This window comes from Aedes albopictus, chromosome 2 (assembly GCF_035046485.1).
Source record: "Aedes albopictus strain Foshan chromosome 2, AalbF5, whole genome shotgun sequence".
In the NCBI taxonomy this organism is placed as follows: domain Eukaryota; kingdom Metazoa; phylum Arthropoda; class Insecta; order Diptera; family Culicidae; genus Aedes; species Aedes albopictus.
This window is the reverse complement of record NC_085137.1, coordinates 479,864,055-479,883,252: the sequence shown is the minus strand read 5'-3', so window position 1 is coordinate 479,883,252 and position 19,198 is coordinate 479,864,055. Positions and strand designations below refer to the sequence as shown.

Here is a 19,198-nt window from a genome sequence, read left to right as displayed (position 1 = left end):
TCAGGAATTTTTACAGCAAATCTATTGGAAATTTTACGAGCGATTTTTCGAATTGCTCCAGAAAATTTTCAAGAAACCCTCCAGGTATTCTATTGAAGGATTTCTCCAGGAACTCTTCTAAAGTTTCTCAATGAATTCAGCTTGGAGTACCGCCAAGTGTTTCCCGAGAAATTTCTTCCGGTGTTTTTCCAGATATTTATTCAGAAATCCCTCTTGAGATTTCTTTAGAAGTTCCCATGAGTTTCCTTCAATATACCTTCAGGAATTTTTACAGGAATTACATAGATTGCTTCTGGAATTTCGTCAGGAATTTCTTCAGAAAATTCCCCAGCGACTCTTTCAATATTTTAAGGATTACTGCTATGGATGTTTTTTTTTTCTTTAAATTCTCCTAGATATTTCGATCCTCCAGGAATTCCTTGAGATTTTTCTTCAGTGATTCATGCACACATTCTTAAAATATTTCTTTTTTTATTGCTCATACGATTTCATCAGAAATTCCACCAGGGATTCCTTCAAAGATTCCTCCAGAGATAAAAAGTTCTTACAGAAATTGCACAAAAAATACAGGAGAAATGTTTGATTTTTTTAGAGGAATCCCTTTACGGAATTTCTGAAGGAATCCCTGAACGAAATCTAGCAGACACCTGTGAAGATTCCTAGAAAAAATCTAGTAAAAATCTGGAAAAACTCCTAGACTAGAATCTAGAAGCAATTCATGAAGTAATCTTTGGAGGTATTCTTGGGGTCCCTTGAGATATCTCTGAAGCAATCTCAAAAAGAATTTCATGATGAACTTCTTGAGGAATTCTGAGAATAATTGCAGAAAAACCTTTAGGAATTTCTAAAGAAATATGGGGAAAAAATTATTAAAAAAAAAATTTCTTCCGTGTTAACAATTTCAGGTAATGCCAAATGTTTTTCAAAACTAATCATATAAGTTATGAATGCTCAAAATTTCATTGCATTTTGTTCATTGAATTCGGAAATATAAAAGTTCAAAGTTGGCTATCGGATAATTATGACTCTTTCTAGAATATTTCTTACTTCATCCCAAATGTGGACCGTTAATACAAAACTAGTTGATCAACTTACAGTAAAAATTTGAGATTTTTTGATGCACTTTTCAAAAAGCTACAGCTATTTGACCATTTTTTGATAAGTGGATATTTTGCCTGTCTCCATAATTTTGTCTATCCCCTGTAGGTAGCATAATTAGCTACAAAAGCACGTCTCAATATTCAAATGGTCAAGAAGTTGAAAAGTTGTCGGGCTACAAAGTTTTTTATTTTGTAGAAAGAAGAAAGAAAAAAAGAAATTAAATCTTGAAAATCTCATATTTAGCGTTACTTTGAAAAATTCAATGTTCTACAAGTTTATCTGAAATTTAATTTGTGAGAGATTCAAAAAAAAGATTGAAAATCGCTTGAAAATTGAAAAATTTATAACACTTGAAGTGAACACCTTTTTATAATTCAAAAATTCAACTTTGAGGCGATTGCGCCACCTCTAAATCTCAATATTTTTGGCTCAAAGTACTCAAAAGTTTCTTTTTTCATATCATTTGAATCCAAAAGAGCTTACGAAATCCAGAAGACGCTGGTAAACTTGGTTTTATCAGAGAATCTCATTTCACCTGGAAAAGTTCTGGAATTATCAGGGAATTTTGGGTTACAAAATGTGTTTACCCGAGCAGAAATGAATAATTGCCACATAACTGGAGCATACCAAAGTCAGGTATAATACCAAGACAAGGTATTGGTCGGTTATACAGGTATTGAAAATAACTTATTTTGTTATTTTGTAGGTATTGATGAAATACCTCAACGAGTTATTGGTTTGGTGTTGAGGACTGCTTGAGGTATTATTCAATTATGGAAAAATTGCTATTTGTATGGAAAAATCGCGGATTATTATTTAGGTATTTCTATACCTGGTGTCATTATTCACGCGTTATGCACAGAATACACACCAGTTATTATTTTAGGTATTTTACCTCTTATAAAGGGCTACTTAATACCTCACTCAGGTTGTAGGTATTCGGTTTGCCATAGGGTATCGCGCCACTTGGGCGGTGGCTTCTATATTCGTCTGTTTTCCACTATAACTCAGTCAATTTTGAACCAATTGACTTGAAATGTTGTACACGGGTTGATACTATACCTATCTCACCACATTCCAAAAGTTGTGTCAATTGGTTCAAATTTGTCTGAGTTTTAGTGGAAAACAGACGAATATAGAAGCCACCGCCCAAGTGGCGCGATTCCCTACCTGAGTTTGTTATTCTTCAGCTATTTTCTTCTGCTCGGGTAGACACATATGCATAGCTTTTTTAGCTCTTTGCTATTATAGATAATGGGAGAGCTTCTCGTAGCCTTCCATCTCCTAAGGAATTTATATCGATGTTATATTGGACCTCTTTAAACTTTTTCCATGGCTTCTGGTGAATCTTTGGAAAAATTCTCTAGCATTTCAATGGTTTTAAGTTAAAGTTTCAGGATTTTATTCTCAAACAATGAGAATCCTTTGAGGGAATTTCTGATTGTTTCTCTGACGGAATTTCTGAAGAAGTAGATGAAGACGTTCTATATAAAGACAGAAGAATATGTTATTTGTATTAGCGTACTACGAAAAATTTGTATAAGAATTTCAGAAATACTGAAAATGTTAATAATTCAGAACTTTTGTAAAAAATCTTTCAAACAATGAAGGTAGATAAAATTATAAATACCGTAAGTGAATCCTTACTACAAATTTTTGGATGAATCGTGGGATACATCCGTAACATTCATGAAGAGACTTTTGAATCGCTCAAAGAATCCTTAGTTTCTTGCTAAAACATTTCGACATTTCGACTCATAACATTTATAGAATAGTTTTCATCATAAGCATTCTACCAGCAAATCTTTCTGAAATCACTTCTGTTTTACAGAAGTTTAGAAAGAAAATTATATTTTACTTTCTACAGTTGTTTTTACGAACGATATTTATTTATTATACATTTTCTATGTAGTGTTTTGCGATTCAATCTGTACGATCCAATCATTTACCAATTGGGAAATATTGCTTGATTAAATGGATTTGTGGCCATCATACTTGGCTTGAGTTATATTCATCCCGAGCAGAAGGGAATACCGTAATCTGGGGGGTAGTTGATCAGCGGAGTGAAGTTGATCACTATGGGATCCACGTCTTTCAACAGCTGAGGACGCTAGAATTCTGTCCCACTGGAAGAATTTTTGACGTAAATCAATTGGGTGAATATATTGGATGGATTTTTGAAGGTTTTTATGCCAATTGTGTCAGATTTTACATAAAAATATCGACTTTTTTGGATGTGCATTAGAACACGATGAAAAGATTGTCCGTCAAGAAAACGCCTTCCAGCAACGCTTTGCATATCAAATGACTCGCAAAATACTTTTATTCATTCATGGTAGGCTTATTGAACATAGATTCAAATTAAAATTGATGTTAACATTTACTTTTTTAAAGAAAATATCATATTTTTGAGAAAATAAGACGATTTTTTAAGAAATTGCCTACCTTTAGGCGTTTAATGTGGATCATTCTGTAACTAACTAAACTTTATTTTACTTATAACATACAACATACAATAGTTGTAAGAATTTTAAAAACTTATTCAAACTCAGCATCATCAAATTAAGTTTGTTAAATAATTTTCTATTCTTAGAATGTTATGTCATTGGTCGGTCAACTTCACCCCGGATTAAAAGTTTTCAAATTCGGCCATTTGAGCAATTTTTATAAAATTTAGCAATTTCTTGTAAGAATTTCGTTTACGGAACTTGAAACAGGTCCACTCAGTACATGTTTTAAAAATATTTGTTTGGAGTCATGTGCATTGTACTTGATTTTATTCAGAAGAATAGAGCAAAAGTGATCAACTTCCCCCCAGATTACGGTACCTTACAAATACTATGCAAAGAACAACCTTTGACCTAATACTTGAAATTGTTATCACCATGTTGTTCTACGAAATGTCATGAGAACATTACAATAACAATTGGAGGTATTTGAGCAGCGTTTGGTATTTACGTGGTATTGGGTGATTAACAGGGAAAATAACTGAAGAACAAGTTTTGTTATTACGTCTTAAAGCTATCGAGAAAATGTTCAATTTAATACTAAGATATGTTATTACTTTGGTATTTAATATCTTTTGGATAACAAATACAGCCCTTGAAATTTTAGGTATGCATTCATTATTGAAATAACAAGACCTGTTATTTTCCAGGTTCTATTCATGCAAAATTATGGAATTCGTTTTTGTTATTTTGCCTCTTATGTCCACCTAATGAAGGGCATATCGAGGTATGATAGTATTTAAGATTAATACTTTGATATGTTATTTAGTTGTTATTTTTTTCTGCTCGGGATGCTCAAGCTTTTTTAACCTGGAATTATTTTCAAGAACCTGGAAAAATCAGGGAAAAAGTCGACACTGAAGAAGTCTGTAAGTCACTGACAAAATGATAAGCCTATTTCATGTTAAAAGTTTCATTTTTTAGTTTTCCTTTTGTCAAAGTGAATTAATAGTTTGTTTTTTTTTTTTTTAATTTTAACTAGTGATTCAAGCAGAGAATTTTGTTTTTGTAATCGAGTAGACACCCTGCTAAAGGAATACCTAGAAGGATTGAAGAACTCTCTCCAGGTAGTTCAAAAGCCTACATGACCAAGACATGATCAAAAATGGTATCGAACATTATTACTCTACAGCAAATGAATATACCACTCTTAAGGCGAAACTGGAAGCATTTCTTCACTTTTTGGTTTTTGATTTTTTATTAAATAACGAAGCAATATTTTCAAAATCGGTTTCGTACACAGTTAGAGGAAGGGTCAAGGTATTTCCTGATTTTTTTTCAGGAGGAAAATGTTTTTCAGTTTTAAAGAAACCATTTTTGAATGAAATTTTAAAAAAATGGTTTTTGAAAAATTGGTTTTTGTTTGTTTTTTAGGTGTAAAACTTTTACCAATTTTTGCTTCGTTATTTAATAAAAAATCAAAAACCAAAAAAAAAGAGGAAATGCTTCCAGTTTCGCCATAAGCTAGATTTCCGAAACTTTGGCTGAATTAGTTGTTATTTAGATATCATTGTTATTTGGGAGAACCCGATGTACGATAGGTCGAATGTGTCATTAGTACGAAGTTCATTAGGCCAGTAGGGCGAAATTCTAATTTCCTGCATAATTGATGATATAAGGTTTTTTTGAGCTCTCAGAAGATGTTATACTATCTAGGCTGCCTGTCTTTGGCTACAAACTCATTCGGCATAATGACCCATTCTTAGTGGTATTGAGATAATTCCACATTCTCAATCTGCACGCCAAACTGAAAATTTGCATGGGAGCGATTTGTCGAATCACTTCTCGTCGTATTTCGTACTGAGCGGGCTTGTCAAGCAATTGTCTAGCTGTCAAAAGGTGATATTTTGGGCGATATTGTAAAATCTCTTTGAAATCGATTTATCAATATAAAGTTCTAAAATCGAAAAAAAAAACACATAGTGGCTCAGAAAAGGTGTTTTTTTTTTGTATGAAATTTATAAATCGATACATTTTTCAAAATTTAAAAACCCAAATCAGGTATCAGAAACGCCAAACAACATGCGCACTCGATCAGGTTGAGCACCACTGGCTCGTCGTTCTACACTTTTTATTCCCGAAGAGGAGGGGAAAGGGAACGGGAATCTATTGTGTGACGATTAGATTTAGATTATGCCTGCTCGAAAGAACAAGCCGTGGGCTTTGGAATAACAGAGAGACAATTTGTCACGTGGGTTACCCGGTGCAGTGCGGTGTGGCCAGTATTGGTCGGTTGGGCGGCCGGTCGAACGTGGTGTCATCAGGTTACGCGTGTCACACCAAAATGATTCAACAATGGTGGTGGTGGTGGTTGAAGTCTCTTCCAGAGGGATTACCGAAGGGAACCTGTTGAAAGTGCGAACACGTGTCGCCGAGTGAATTGAAACCCACAGGATTTTCGTTTAAATTGTTACTAATCGTGCTTTATTGAATACATTGCATTGCAGTTTTATACACTGACATTTTCCACAAAAATAAAACAAATCAAATCTTCCGGGGTGGTCCAGCTGGGCCAGCCAGGTAGATATCACATTGAGAACTGTCGAAAACAACGGGGCAGTCTTTTCTTTGGAAACTCGCAGCCATCCTTCCCTGGGCCAGATGAAGACGTTTATAGTTCTCAGCTCAGGATAGACGACCTGTTCTGAGCACTAAAAACTCATCCGTGGGGAGGTAGTTGCTTGCTTTAATAGTGCTTGTAGTGTGGTTCCGGCTTGCTGTAGTGCACTTCAGCGTGGCTCTCCGGGTGGCTTCCGGCTTTGGCGTAGGCTTCAACCAGGGCCTTTGGTAGTGGTGGCGCGGTTGGGATGTGCGATCCATGGGCCTGGAATCCATTCTCATCAGCAGAGTAGCTCACGGATACTGGGACACCATGGGGGTCAGTGTACGAGTACGATCCGTGGACAACATTGGTTGCGTGTTCCTTGTCTCCGGCGTTCTTGACGTAGCCCTGTTCCTGAACCGAAATTCCGTTGGCCGATTCGTATTCGTGCTTGAAGCTTCCATCGTGTCCATGGTACGATTCACTGTGCACAATCGGGATGTGCTTGTGTTCTACGTGATGGTACTCGACGGCTACGGCAACAGCCAGCAGGGCAGACAATGTGATGAACTGAAAACACCAAGAATAGAATTTCTCCATTAGTTATACGGTTAATGCCACAATTTTCACATTTTTAACTCACAAGTTTCATTTTTGCAGTCAAGCTTAGAAGATCAGGTATAATGATTCAATTGGGTTTGTTAGAAGTGAACTGATACAGTTTCGATCAAATGCATTACTATTTATACGACAGATCAAGGAGCGCGATCCACCCGAAATCTGTCCGAACGAATGAGAGGCCTGTCCGGCCTCCCCAACCTTCCGATGCATGCAATGAGTATACGAAACGACCACCCCCTTTTCCCGGCTACCCCGAATCGCAACCCCAAACCATGCATGTTTTTCTAACTTTCTGCCACAAGAGCTCACATAATGCTCTTTTGCCATCGAGATCAGTTTCGACCGATCGTCATCGTCGTCGTCGCGATCCTCGGCGGTGCCCAGCTGTACGCGACCGCGAAAAAAAAATCAATCAATCTGCCAAAGACAACTTACACGCTCACACACATCGCAAAACATCTTGCATTGGCCACTTTTCGAATTATTATTACAGATTTTGTTGTTCTTTCGCCCCATCATCGCCACCGATTCGAAAAACCCACAGCGCCACAATAGTTTTTCTCTTGTTCAACGTCGGCGACGGTGACGGCGACGACGACGACGACGATGATCATAAATCGATCAATTTGGGCTGCAGCCGTCGCGTCGTGTCGTCAAGCTGTTGGGCAAGAAACCGATGCTCTCTTTAATGAGAACTCGATATACATATGACGATCTTTGATCTGTGTATCGTCTCTGAATTTCGATGGGTGCAATATTTCAGGAGTTGCGTTAGAACGCTGACGCGCGCTGCAGCCACGTGTGAGCGATAGTTTTGTGACCCAATCCTTTCTGACGTCAAGTGAAGTAAGCAGCCAGTGTCAGTGGATTCATAGCGAATTAAAGTCAGTTTCATGAAAAAAAATAGGTTTTCTCTGTGGAACTGAATTTTCCTGGAACAGATATTTTCAAAATTCAAATTTGGTTCATATTTTAAAGTTTTTTTTTTCTCCTGTGCAGTGAGAAATATGTTATAACAAATATTGATGCGGTCGGCTACAAGTTTGGGCTACAAGTTTCCGAGCAAAAAAAAAAAACAACTTAGATTAAGTTACCTATTATTTTTACATAAGATGTATAAAACGTGTAGAATGCGATGGATTTCTTCAGTCGAGTCAAGTACAATGCACTGAAGACCGTTGAGGTCGAAATATGTATCTGTCAAAGGATGCAAATTCTTACTGGAATTCAAATGAACAGTACTTAACACTTTTACATAAATTCTGAGTCGTCCACAAAATTCCTTAACAAATCCTATGACTTTTATGATTTTTCCTGATTACCCGAAAAAATACCAGATTTATTTTCTAAAAATTAATTTATTATATTTTTTTATTAACCTCCTCTTATTGAACCAATAAACACTCTGACAAAAGATTTAAAGTGTATTTTTCCAGCCTGACAGAATAGAATTTTATATTACATTCTAATTTACACTTGTTTGGTGCTACTTTTGGCGAAAAATTTGTAAAATTTCAGTTATGCTTTGTGTCATTTTCATAGAATTATCTTATATATGGCAATATAGTCACATTTTGATTCGATGGATTTTCATGATTCAAACAAATGTTCAATTTTACAAACATTGACATTCCTAAGTAAAAAGAAAATCGAGCTAAGTACCCTTCTTTTCAACTCAACATAGAATTTGCATCCTGTCAAAGGATATGCTTTGACAGGATGCAAATTCTTATTGGAATTGAAAGAAACAATACTTAACCCGATTTTCTATTTACTTGCAGGTATTCCACTAACACGCCCAGGTTCATCATCATTGACATTTCTGTCAGTTAATATCGGTTTGAGGCACACCTTGCTATCCCTACACATCAACGTGCAAGACACTGTCTAGGCCGCAGTCTAGACAGACCGTACCGAATTCTGCGACATCAGTGGCCAATATTTTTGCTTTCCACACTTAATTAACTAATCAACTTTTTTTAAAATGTGGGTAGTTCCTGGCCAAAAAAAAATCGTTAATTAGTTCACAAGCAACGACTAAAACAAAATCGGCAAAGGATTAGATCCGCTCTTTGACCATGACCCGGTGCGTTGATTGATTTATTTTAACGCGAAAATGACCGGGTGTGAAAGGCCATGTGAAGACAATATCGGCCACTCAGATATTGGCTTCACTTGGCCTTTCACACCCGGTCATTTTCGCGTTAAAACAAATCAATCAACGCACCGGGTAAAATTGGCAATGTTTGACAATTTAAGGCAGCTGTTGTTCAGTTAACCTTTCGTCTATTTTCAAGGACTTTCGAAGGGATTTTTTTTGCGAGCCGTTTTTTTTATTTTCTTGCATGGTTTCTCAACAGGTTTCTCAATGCTAAATCTTTCAAATTTCAGTAGGTAAACCGGAATATTTTGCATGAGTCGTTAATTTAGATGTTAATTGACCGATTAACCTTTTGATTGCTCAAAAAAAACCTTAACCTATTTTACAGCTCTTTTGTCCACTAATGCACTACGTGAGCGATTCCAATTGGCGGCTGCACTTACTTTTGTACAGCGCCTAAATGTATTCTATTCTATTTTTATTCAACTACATCGAACTGGTTTGCCTTTGTGCTGCTTTCACTTTTCTACCCTGTCCTTGGCAGAATGATGAGCACGATGATGAAATGATGTGTGGCTTTTGTTCCTTTTCCAGTCCGATTGGGGGTCGTCCATTATGGGTTGCCGTTTGCTGATACCCAATTATCCGGGTCCATTTGAGCTATGAGAGCTCAGAAGAGGGTCAAGTGCCAGCCGCTCACGGGGGAAGAGCAACTGACGAAGTGCCGGGACTGGGATCGAACCCATGACCATCCACTTATGAAGCGAACGTGTAGACACTGCGTCACGGGCCCCGGCAATAATGTTCACTTATAATGTTCATTTTCAAAATAAAATCACACTAGTGTTAAATTATGCACACACATAAAATGAGTGATTACAAGAGAGACTAACGTCAAATCATGATGGTCTCTTCGGCACATATATTCCTTGCATTCCAACGATAAATATTGCTAAAGACAGCTAGATGATCTGATGCTTCATTTTTTGTAAATTTTTAATTCTGAGAATGTGTGTATAGGAGCGACAGTGGAATTTGAGGGAAAATTTAACATTATGATTGAACATGAACACGCGTGTGTACCACTTGTAATACATTGAAATTTTGTAATTATCAAAGAGTATATGATAGAATATACCTCCAACAAGATTTAGTACAAGCAGATGACGGTGATCATTGCGATACACAAATGTAAGCGTGTTTTGAGTCATCAAATAATCCTTAATAATATTCACAACATTTCCTTTTTTTGCATTATTCGACCAAAACTCATAAAAATTGTCCAAAAAAGTACATTCCTCCTTAGCATTAACCTTTTGCACGTTATTAAAAAAAAAGTACATTCCTGCATGTATTCAAGCTGAATTATTGTTATATTGTAGATTAATAGCGTTCATTCTTACTTTCAGATAGTTTCTATAGTTTAAGGGAAAAACGGACCCATTATACTAACCATGAAAAATAAACTCACCTCATATCACCCTAAAATTGATGAAACTCATGTCAAAATAAATTGCATATGACGAATACATTACAATTGCATACACAGAAAAAAATATTTAAATTTAAACGATATGTAAATCGTTGTTGTTGTGAAATTAAACGAATTCAATCGAAAAAATGATTTAAAATTGAGTTTAATTTGATGCACATACCTGGAGCATCAAAAAACACACAATTTTACTCTTGAATCAACTCAAAATACCATCAGATTGTATTTTCAACTTTGTATTGAAAAATACATTGAAAAGCATTCGATTTTCTGTCAACAATGCTATAAATTTCAAGTCGTGTAAATTTACAACTTTTGCTGTGGAGTCAATGCAAATGGCGTCACCTGTTTCAGTTTTGTTTTGCCAGCGACCGAGAAAGTTAATTTCATGGAAAGCACCGGAAGACGCGTTGTTTGCAAGTTTTATGCTGCGATTTTTGTGGTTTAGGATGGTTGGTGAGTGCACACTGACTAATGGCTGATCGGGTAAGTGCAGATTACGAAGAATTCCATCTAATCCGGCAAAAAATCACCCACACCAGCGGCACTTTCAACTGCAGTCGCTGCGCGTCTCCCGGTGCTTTGTTTTGAAAATCGCTTGTATCGTGGACAGGAATGATGGCGCAGTTTATGGCAAAACAGGGCAAAGGATGTTTGCTCCTTCACGTAAGGGACTAGTCCATCGATTTTTATTCAATTAGATAGGTAGCATGAAAAATAAAAATGAAACTTCAATGAAAAATGCAGCAGCATACAAATTGAGCAAATCGTTTAAATTTCAACGAAAGGGAACGTCCATAAATTACGTCACGCTTTGAGGTGGGAGGGGGGGTTCAGCAAAGTGTGACGACTCATACAAAAATTTCAGAGGTCCCATACAAAAAGTGTGACATAGGGGGGAGGGGGGGTTGAAAATGATCGATTTTTGCGTGACGTAATTTATGGACGTTCCCAAACTGAATTTTACACGACCCGCTATATAGCTCGTGTAATTTTAAAATCTAACGCAATTTTGCGTTTATTTCGATGCTCCAAATATGTGCATCGAAATCAACGCAAAATTACACGAAAATTTTAACTGTAGCACACTTAAAAATTACGTGTAAATTTGCGTTTATTTCGATGCACATATTTGGAGCATCGAAATAAACGCAAAATTGCGTTGGACATAAAAATTACACGATTTTAATTTTACACGATTCATGTCTCGTGTGAGAGTCGTGTAAAATTAAACATCGTTTAAATTTAAACGATTAATTTCCAACGCTTCTGTATATTGACATGAATGTTTGTTTATGCATTTGATTTTCGACTTTCGAAAAAGCGTCTTGTGAGGATAATCATTGCGATGATGTGGTACTTAGCGTACATAAATCAGATGTTCGGTCATGCAAATGTTTCCTCATCAACGTTGGGCAATTGCTCTCGACGCAACAGCATCGCAAAATGGAGCACCGGGAGACGCACTGCGAGGTGCTGCTGCTGTTGATGAGGGGTTTTTAAGGAACTCGATAGATTTTTATCATCATTCTCTAGTTGAAAGATTGCACATGTATCAATGATTTGGGTACGTATAAGGTATTACAAATAACAGATATTCGCGGCTCAAAACAAACTATCAGTGCGTCTTCCGGTGCTTCTCACATGAACAACTCCCTCCGGCCGTAGGCAGAACAAAACTGAAACAAAGACGCCATTTGTATTGATGGTAAACGAGTGTCGCTGTAAATTTACACGCCAATTTAAATTTATATTTTCAATAACAGAAAATCAAATGTTATTTAATTCACTTTTCAATTTGAACATAAAATTGATGTGCCATTGAATTTAAAGTTCATATAAGTGTAAAATTGTATGTTTTTCTATGCTCTAATTATGTGCATCAAATTCGACTCAATTTTCAATCATTTTTTAGTTTAAATTCGTTTAAATTCACAGCTTTTGCCATTTACATGTCGTTTAAATTTAATTATTTTTTTCTGTGTATATTTTATCATTTTTGCATGTTGTTTTCATTAGAAGCTGTAACCACTATTTGGTGTATCTTTTTTGTGCCGGTCACTGTATCAATATATTCCATTGAAAGAATACAGGGGATGACCAAAATGTTTGGGATAGGCAACCTTTTTTCTCTCACAAAAATGTTCAAAAATACATACATACAGTGCATCAAAAATTCTCAAATTTCGACTGTTTGTCCACCTATTGTATGTGCATGATTGGTATAAATTTGTGCTCGATTGGTTAATCTTTCGCGAAGTTAGATCCGTTCTGGTAAACATTATTTTTTTTAACAACTAATTTTTGAACTGTCATATCTCGGAAATCAGAAATTGAATGAAATTTTAAACGTTTATCAACAATATATTAATACTTGGTATGACGCTATAAAATGTAATATTTTCTCAGGATGAATAAAGTTATACCGGTTTGACATTTTGACCCATATAGAGGAAAATAAGTCAAATTTACAATATCATACAAACATTACTAAATGTGTTCTTCTTTCAATCCTAATAGGCTCTTATATATTTTATTAGAGAAATCTTCAGAACAGAAACAGAAAAACTTTGGATATCAACACTAAAATTTAATGACATTGATGTAAAAAAATACATTTTTTCGAGAAAGATCCAAAAAGTTTTAATACATGATAACTTTTTTCAACGTTCAAAAAGTACCTTTGTTTTAATGACATGAGAAGCATCAATATGTTGTTGATAAACGTTCAAAAGTTCATTAAATTTGGTTCATTGGTTTCCGAGATATGACAGTTCAAAAATAAGTTGTCTAAAAAATAGTGTTTTACGAGAACGCTCCTAGCTTCGCGAAAGATTAACCAATCGAGCTCAAAATTGTGAACTTCTTTACGAGAGAAAAAAAAGTTGCCTATCCCAAACATTAGCAACTCTTGTAAAATAACGAATAAACCACAATCTTGCTAGCTTGTTACGATCGAAACCTTTTGTCACCAAAAATATGTATGGTTGATTCAAAAGCTAATTGTTTTGAGCAATCGACATATGCAGTAACGTTATTTGCATAAATGTCAAAAAAAAAAAAAATCATTCAAGGAATTCTTTCAAAATGCTTCAGAAATTCCTCTAGGGATCCTGGAATATCTCAAGGGGCTCCTCCGAAAATTTAGAGATTCGTGACAAGCATTTGAAAGAGCTATATTCACCGAACGATCTTTTTGTATGAGTAGTGTAGGTTTGTTCCGCTATCTGCTCTATCGCCTTTGTGGCAATTCTGTGGTATTTAATACCAAACTTAACCGGTCTTCGAAAAAAAAACTGCCCAAATAAAATAATCATGTTGCAGGTTATTGACAAAACTCTTCCATTAGATTCTTCCATAAGCGTCACAAAGAATTCGTTTAAGAAACCTGTCATGAATCGCTTCACCAGTTACTCCATGATTTTTCACGAATCATTTCAGAGATTGTTTGAGAAAATCGCCCAGGGGCTACTTCTGAAATTCCTCTGGATATTTATTCAGAAATTTCCCTAGCATTCGTTTGGAGAATGAATTGTAGCTTTATTTAGAAAATCTAACAAACATTTCTTCTTATGAGATCGATTCGGGAATTTTCTGTAGGGATTCCAAAACTGTCCTATGGGTTCCTTCACAAATTTTTCGAGGAATTCGTTCAGAAAATCTCCCAGTTAATATAAAAATCGACTAATTTCTGCAGAAATATCTCCAGATATTCCTCCAGTGATTTCTTTACAAATTTCTCCAAGGATAAATTTGTAAAAATTTCTTACACTTAATTTTTTCATGAAGCCTGACTGAAATTCATCCTAGGATTCGTTTAAAAAAAACTTTCACGAGTACCTGAAAAATCTCCCAGAGATTCTTAAAAAAAAATCTACCAGGGACTTCTTTGAAACTTCTTGTACATTTACTTTAATAATCCAGGAAATCGTAAAAAAATCAGTCATTTTTTTCACAAAATCTTCTAGGGATTCCTTTAGACTTAAGAATATCCTCCAGAAATTTCTTCAAGAACTCCTAAGAAACTCTGGCACGGATAGATTTCAAAAATATTGCACGGGTTCCTTGAAAAATACTTCAGGAAATTCTTTCAAAAATTCTTGCATAGTTTGAAGAATTTTTTCAGATGTTTTTTTTTATAGATAGAGGAATCAGAAAACATTCAAAGCATTCATCTAGAAAACCTTTCATGACCTTTTTCAAAAATACTTCATGGATTTTTTTAGAAAACATTTCACGGATATATTAAGAATCAGAAAATAAGAAGTCCTACAAGAGACTTAACAGAAATTCCCAAGATTCTGCAAGTTTTAAATTTATTAGATAAATAAAATTTACCATGAAAAAAAAGTATATAAAATCGAGGGTCCACTAAATCGAGGTATACCTGTAATCGATAAAATGGGCAAAAACGACTTTCCTTGATAAAATATACGATGTTGCAAATTACCGGCGAAAATAAAAAAAAAAAACTGTCATTCAAGCCTCGAACATGGAACATCGAGATCCTATGTTCAATGCCATAACTCTGTACCAACCTATCTTCCTTAAACAAAGGCTGAAATTTGGCCAATATAAGCTCAAAACTAGCCCATATCGGTTGTCTTTTCATATGTTTCCCAAGCACGGTTATCAAGCTGGGATGCAATTTTCCCTAAGTCATTGCGATTCTTTTTGATATATCGAGACCTGCATCATATAATGATCTGTCAGTTTATACGACTTAGTGCGAGTTTGAACTGCCGCGGAAAACATTAATTTGCCACATCATTCCGGAGGTAAGAAATGAGATCCAATTAAGGATCCCCTGTTCAGACCTTCACCGTCGATTCAATGCAGAGGGGCAGAAATGATCAAGAAATTTCGGGCGAGAACCGATGACGGACGCAAGCAACAAGATTGGACCGGATAACACGAATTGATAAAAAAATACTGATTTTTTGTCGAAAGTAGGTACCTTGATTTCAATTTTATTTTAAGAAGTACGAATATGAACCTAGTCTTCAAGTGCTAAGAAGCAGCGATGGCGAGATAATTATTAGTGCACATCACGGTATGACGGTGGCGGTTTGCATCGAATCCTTGCGATAAATTTTATTAATTTTTCGACATGATGTATGATCTGTCAATCATTACAACGTAAACCGAGTAAGAATTGCGGCATTTACCTATCGTAATGTTGATTGAAATGCGACTAATGTTTTCATTTCTCCAGCTTATTATGTGCTTCTGATATTTCACGAAACGATATGCGATAAGGAATGCACCTGCCTATACGATATGTGGTTTACTGGGATAATTCTTATTATTATTCAGCCCTAGGCTGGTTCATCTCAAACCTCTCTTGTCATACTAACCATCATTATGACATTTTCTTGAGCACAACATTGTTACTTTATACCTCTTCCTATTTTAATTTAGGACATAAGAAAATGTAGGATCTGGGACCGTTTGGGCACTTGCTGTAACTCCGTCAGTTTTGAATCAATTGATTTGATTTGGGATACTGTGAAATACGCACAGTATCTGGCCATGTAATTTTTTTTTCGAATATTTCGAATTTGACTGGGTTATAGCAGCAAGTCCCGGGCAGAGGTCAAGTACTGACTATCAAAACGTGATATTGGTTTGTTTGATATAACAGGTTTTTTTAAATTATTATTTTTTAATTTTTTTTTTATTTATTAATGACACTTCACACAAAAAAGTAATATAAGAGGTAAAAGTACTGAAAATAATAGCAAAAAAATTGTTCCTGGGACTTCTGATCAATAGCAAAATTTGATATTTGACGATCAATCGAATAACTCGCTGCTACTGGTTAGATTTCAAAAGAGCTAAATATGATATGATGATGTTGGTCAAGGAGTAAATTTGAGCTGTTATTTCCAGTACTTTCACCTTTTATGTCAAACAAATCAATATCACTTTTTGATCTCCATATCAAAATATGCTTTCATTGAGTTTTTTTCCTCTACCAAATGGTCCCAGACTCTACATAAATAAAATCTGCATAAAATAACCATCATAAAGGTTTAACTGTACCTTGTAATAAATTCCTGGAGAAATATAGGAAGAAATCCCGGTGGAGTGTCGCGAGGAATTCCGAGAAAAACTGTTGGTGAAATAAAGAGAGGAATTTCGGAAAAAGAAAATCTGAAAATAATATCTACATCCAGACAAATTTTGTACTCAGGATGTAAATATAAGAAAAATCGGGAAAAGCTCTGAAAAGCTTTAAGATAAATTTCCGAAGGAATGATGGAAGAAATGTGACAGTTTTCTTCGGAAGAAAGTCCTGGAAAAAGTTGAACAAAATTTTCCCTGAAAAGAAAAATTTAACAGAAATTTTCCATGAAAACACGAGGAAACCCACAAAGAGATATTCCCGAAGGAAGTTTCAGAGAATTTTGGTAGAGGGTCTTCGGAAGGAATCATGGAAAGTGTTCGTGCAGAAAAAAACTCCAAGAAACCTTCAGGAATTCGAAGCAGAACGTCTGGAGAAATCGTGGCAAGAATTCAGTAGGAACTGCGTAAGATGGAAGAAGGAATGCGGTAGAAAATCAATGAGAAATTTCGTAAGGTACTCAATAAGGAACAATCCAACATACAATTTCAGGAGAAATTCGAACGACTACTGAATATATTTTCAAGTATATTCCTAAACAAATCTTTGTAGGAAACTCTAAAAAGTGCAAGTGTTCATAGCCAGGATTATGATATCACCCGCTTTTATACGAATTGTGATATTTCATCGTAATTTTAAAATTTTCTTTGGTTTTTCATCGGAATTTCATCATTACACTAGCAGTGACTGGTTGCAACCTCTACGGCTTGCAACTAAAAACTTGTTGTAAATACTGCTTTTATTCATGACGAATGTTTTGTTGGTAGCAGGGATGCCAGATGATTTTTTGAAAAATCTGTATCGCACTTTTCAAAAATCTGTATCTCATACAAAATTTGAGTGAAAAATCTGTATATCATACAAAAATAAAATGGCCCCTGTAGCTCAAAAATCTGTATTTCATATAAAATGAAATCTGTACGGATGCTCAAAAATCTGTATAATACAGATAAATCTGTATATATGACATCCCTGATTGGTAGTGTGTAGTTGTACTCATACGAATATGTTCCCCAAGTAGTATTTACTAGTTCAGAAGATCGTATAGGTTTCCCCAATATGAGCACGATTACTAAATGCCGAATGACCACAAAGATGATCGGCATTCTTCAGACACGACAACGAATCCAGACAGAGTTAGAGCGAAACAGGGTGCGATTCAAATGTAGTTAGTTCGTGCTACCATAACAATCACTAATGTTTCCTTATTGTTATTAAAGACTATTCTTTGTAGTTTTATAGTCAATGAACTTGTTGACATGCCAATTGCTAATAAACAAGTTCATTGACGATAAAACATCAGAGACTAGACAAAAGAAACATTATAATTTTAGTTCACTATTTTTTATGCAAAACCGCATTCAACAAACAGCATTAAGGCCTCAAGTACACAGGATCAAATATTGACATCTGTTTGACACTAATGAAAATTCGATCGAATCAAACAAGATGTTTGAGCATTGGCTTCATTTTGGACAAATATTTGACCCTGTATACTGTGATCTTAAATCATCCAGGACTGACAAGGGTTCATTCAAATATTACGTAACGCTAACGGGGGAGGGAGGGGGTCTAGCGCTGTGTTACGCTTCATACAAAATTTCGAAATCTCTCATACAAAATTTGTTACGTGGGGGAGGGAGGGGGTCTAAAATTGCCAAATTTTGCGTTACGTAATATTTGAATGAACCCCAAAGCTTGTGGTTAGGCATTAGAAAGGTTACGCTAAAACATTTTGAAGCTTGCTTTTGACTTTGAATAAAATTATGTTTTTATTTACATTTTCTCTGTTGAAAAAATAAAACTATATAAATCAATTTCACTAGGCACTATCCGGCTGACAATCGGATAGACTATCACATTTTGGCATAAACTCATTATGAGAGAACATCTCCTGTGCAGGCACACTACTTCTGCTGCTGCTCCTGCTCTGCCGGATCTGCTTAGTGACCCTTGTAGACCTCGGGTTCTTCGTGGTGGGCCTCGGGGTGACTGCCCACCTTGGCGTAGGCCTCAACCAGCTCCTTTGGTAGTGGTGGTGGCGTTGGGATGTGCGATCCATGGGCCTGGAATCCGTTCTCGTCGGCAACGTAGCTCACGGAAACTGGGACACCATGGGGATCGATGTAGGAGTACGATCCATGGGCAACGTTGGCCTCGTGATCCTTGGTGCCGAAGTTCTTGACATGGCCTTCCTCCTGCACGACGATTCCATTGCCCGACTCGTATCCATACTTGAAGTTACCGTCGTTGCTCTGCACCAGCTCGCTGTGCACGATCGGGATGTGCTTGTGCTCCACGTAGTGGTCACCAACGGCGGCGGCCACGGCCATCAAAGCGGACAGTGCGATGAACTGTCGGAAAAATATGAAGAAGAAGAAACGAGATTCGATTGGTATTATTGACCCACTAATGTAATCTCTCTTGATTCTGCATCACACAACGATTTCACGCTAATTACACGCTTTTGCACAAATCTTCTTCTAATTGAGTCCAAACAAGCATAACCAAAAGTTTTCAGTTCACATCACTTTTCACGAAAGTTAGCCGCTCAACTCACCATTTTCATTTTGCTGTAGTTTTTGAGATCTACAAAAATCTAATTACACGCTACAAATTTGCTGGCTGAATGCACACTGATACCTTCTGCTTGTCCGGCCCTGCCTATATATACCAGCTAACCGTACCTCATCGGTGGTCAAATGAG

The 19,198-nt window shown here is 36.0% G+C and overlaps 2 protein-coding genes across 2 annotated transcripts; both read right to left on the bottom strand.

Moving 5' to 3' along the window:
- Positions 1-6,003: 6,003 nt before the first annotated feature.
- LOC109413995 (endocuticle structural glycoprotein SgAbd-2) lies at positions 6,004-6,946 on the bottom strand. Its single transcript, XM_019687722.3, has 2 exons — positions 6,794-6,946; positions 6,004-6,720 (listed from the first exon to the last, which is right to left on the bottom strand). The coding sequence occupies exons 1-2, from the start codon at positions 6,800-6,802 to the stop codon at positions 6,295-6,297; spliced, it is 435 nt and encodes a 144-aa protein (XP_019543267.1). The 5' UTR covers positions 6,803-6,946; the 3' UTR covers positions 6,004-6,294.
- An 11,291-nt stretch (positions 6,947-18,237) lies between these two features.
- On the bottom strand, positions 18,238-19,198 carry LOC109413996 (cuticle protein CP14.6-like). The gene is made up of 2 exons (XM_019687723.3): positions 19,052-19,198; positions 18,238-18,845 (listed from the first exon to the last, which is right to left on the bottom strand). Exons 1-2 carry the CDS (start codon positions 19,058-19,060, stop codon positions 18,435-18,437), a joined length of 420 nt encoding a protein of 139 aa, XP_019543268.1. The 5' UTR covers positions 19,061-19,198; the 3' UTR covers positions 18,238-18,434.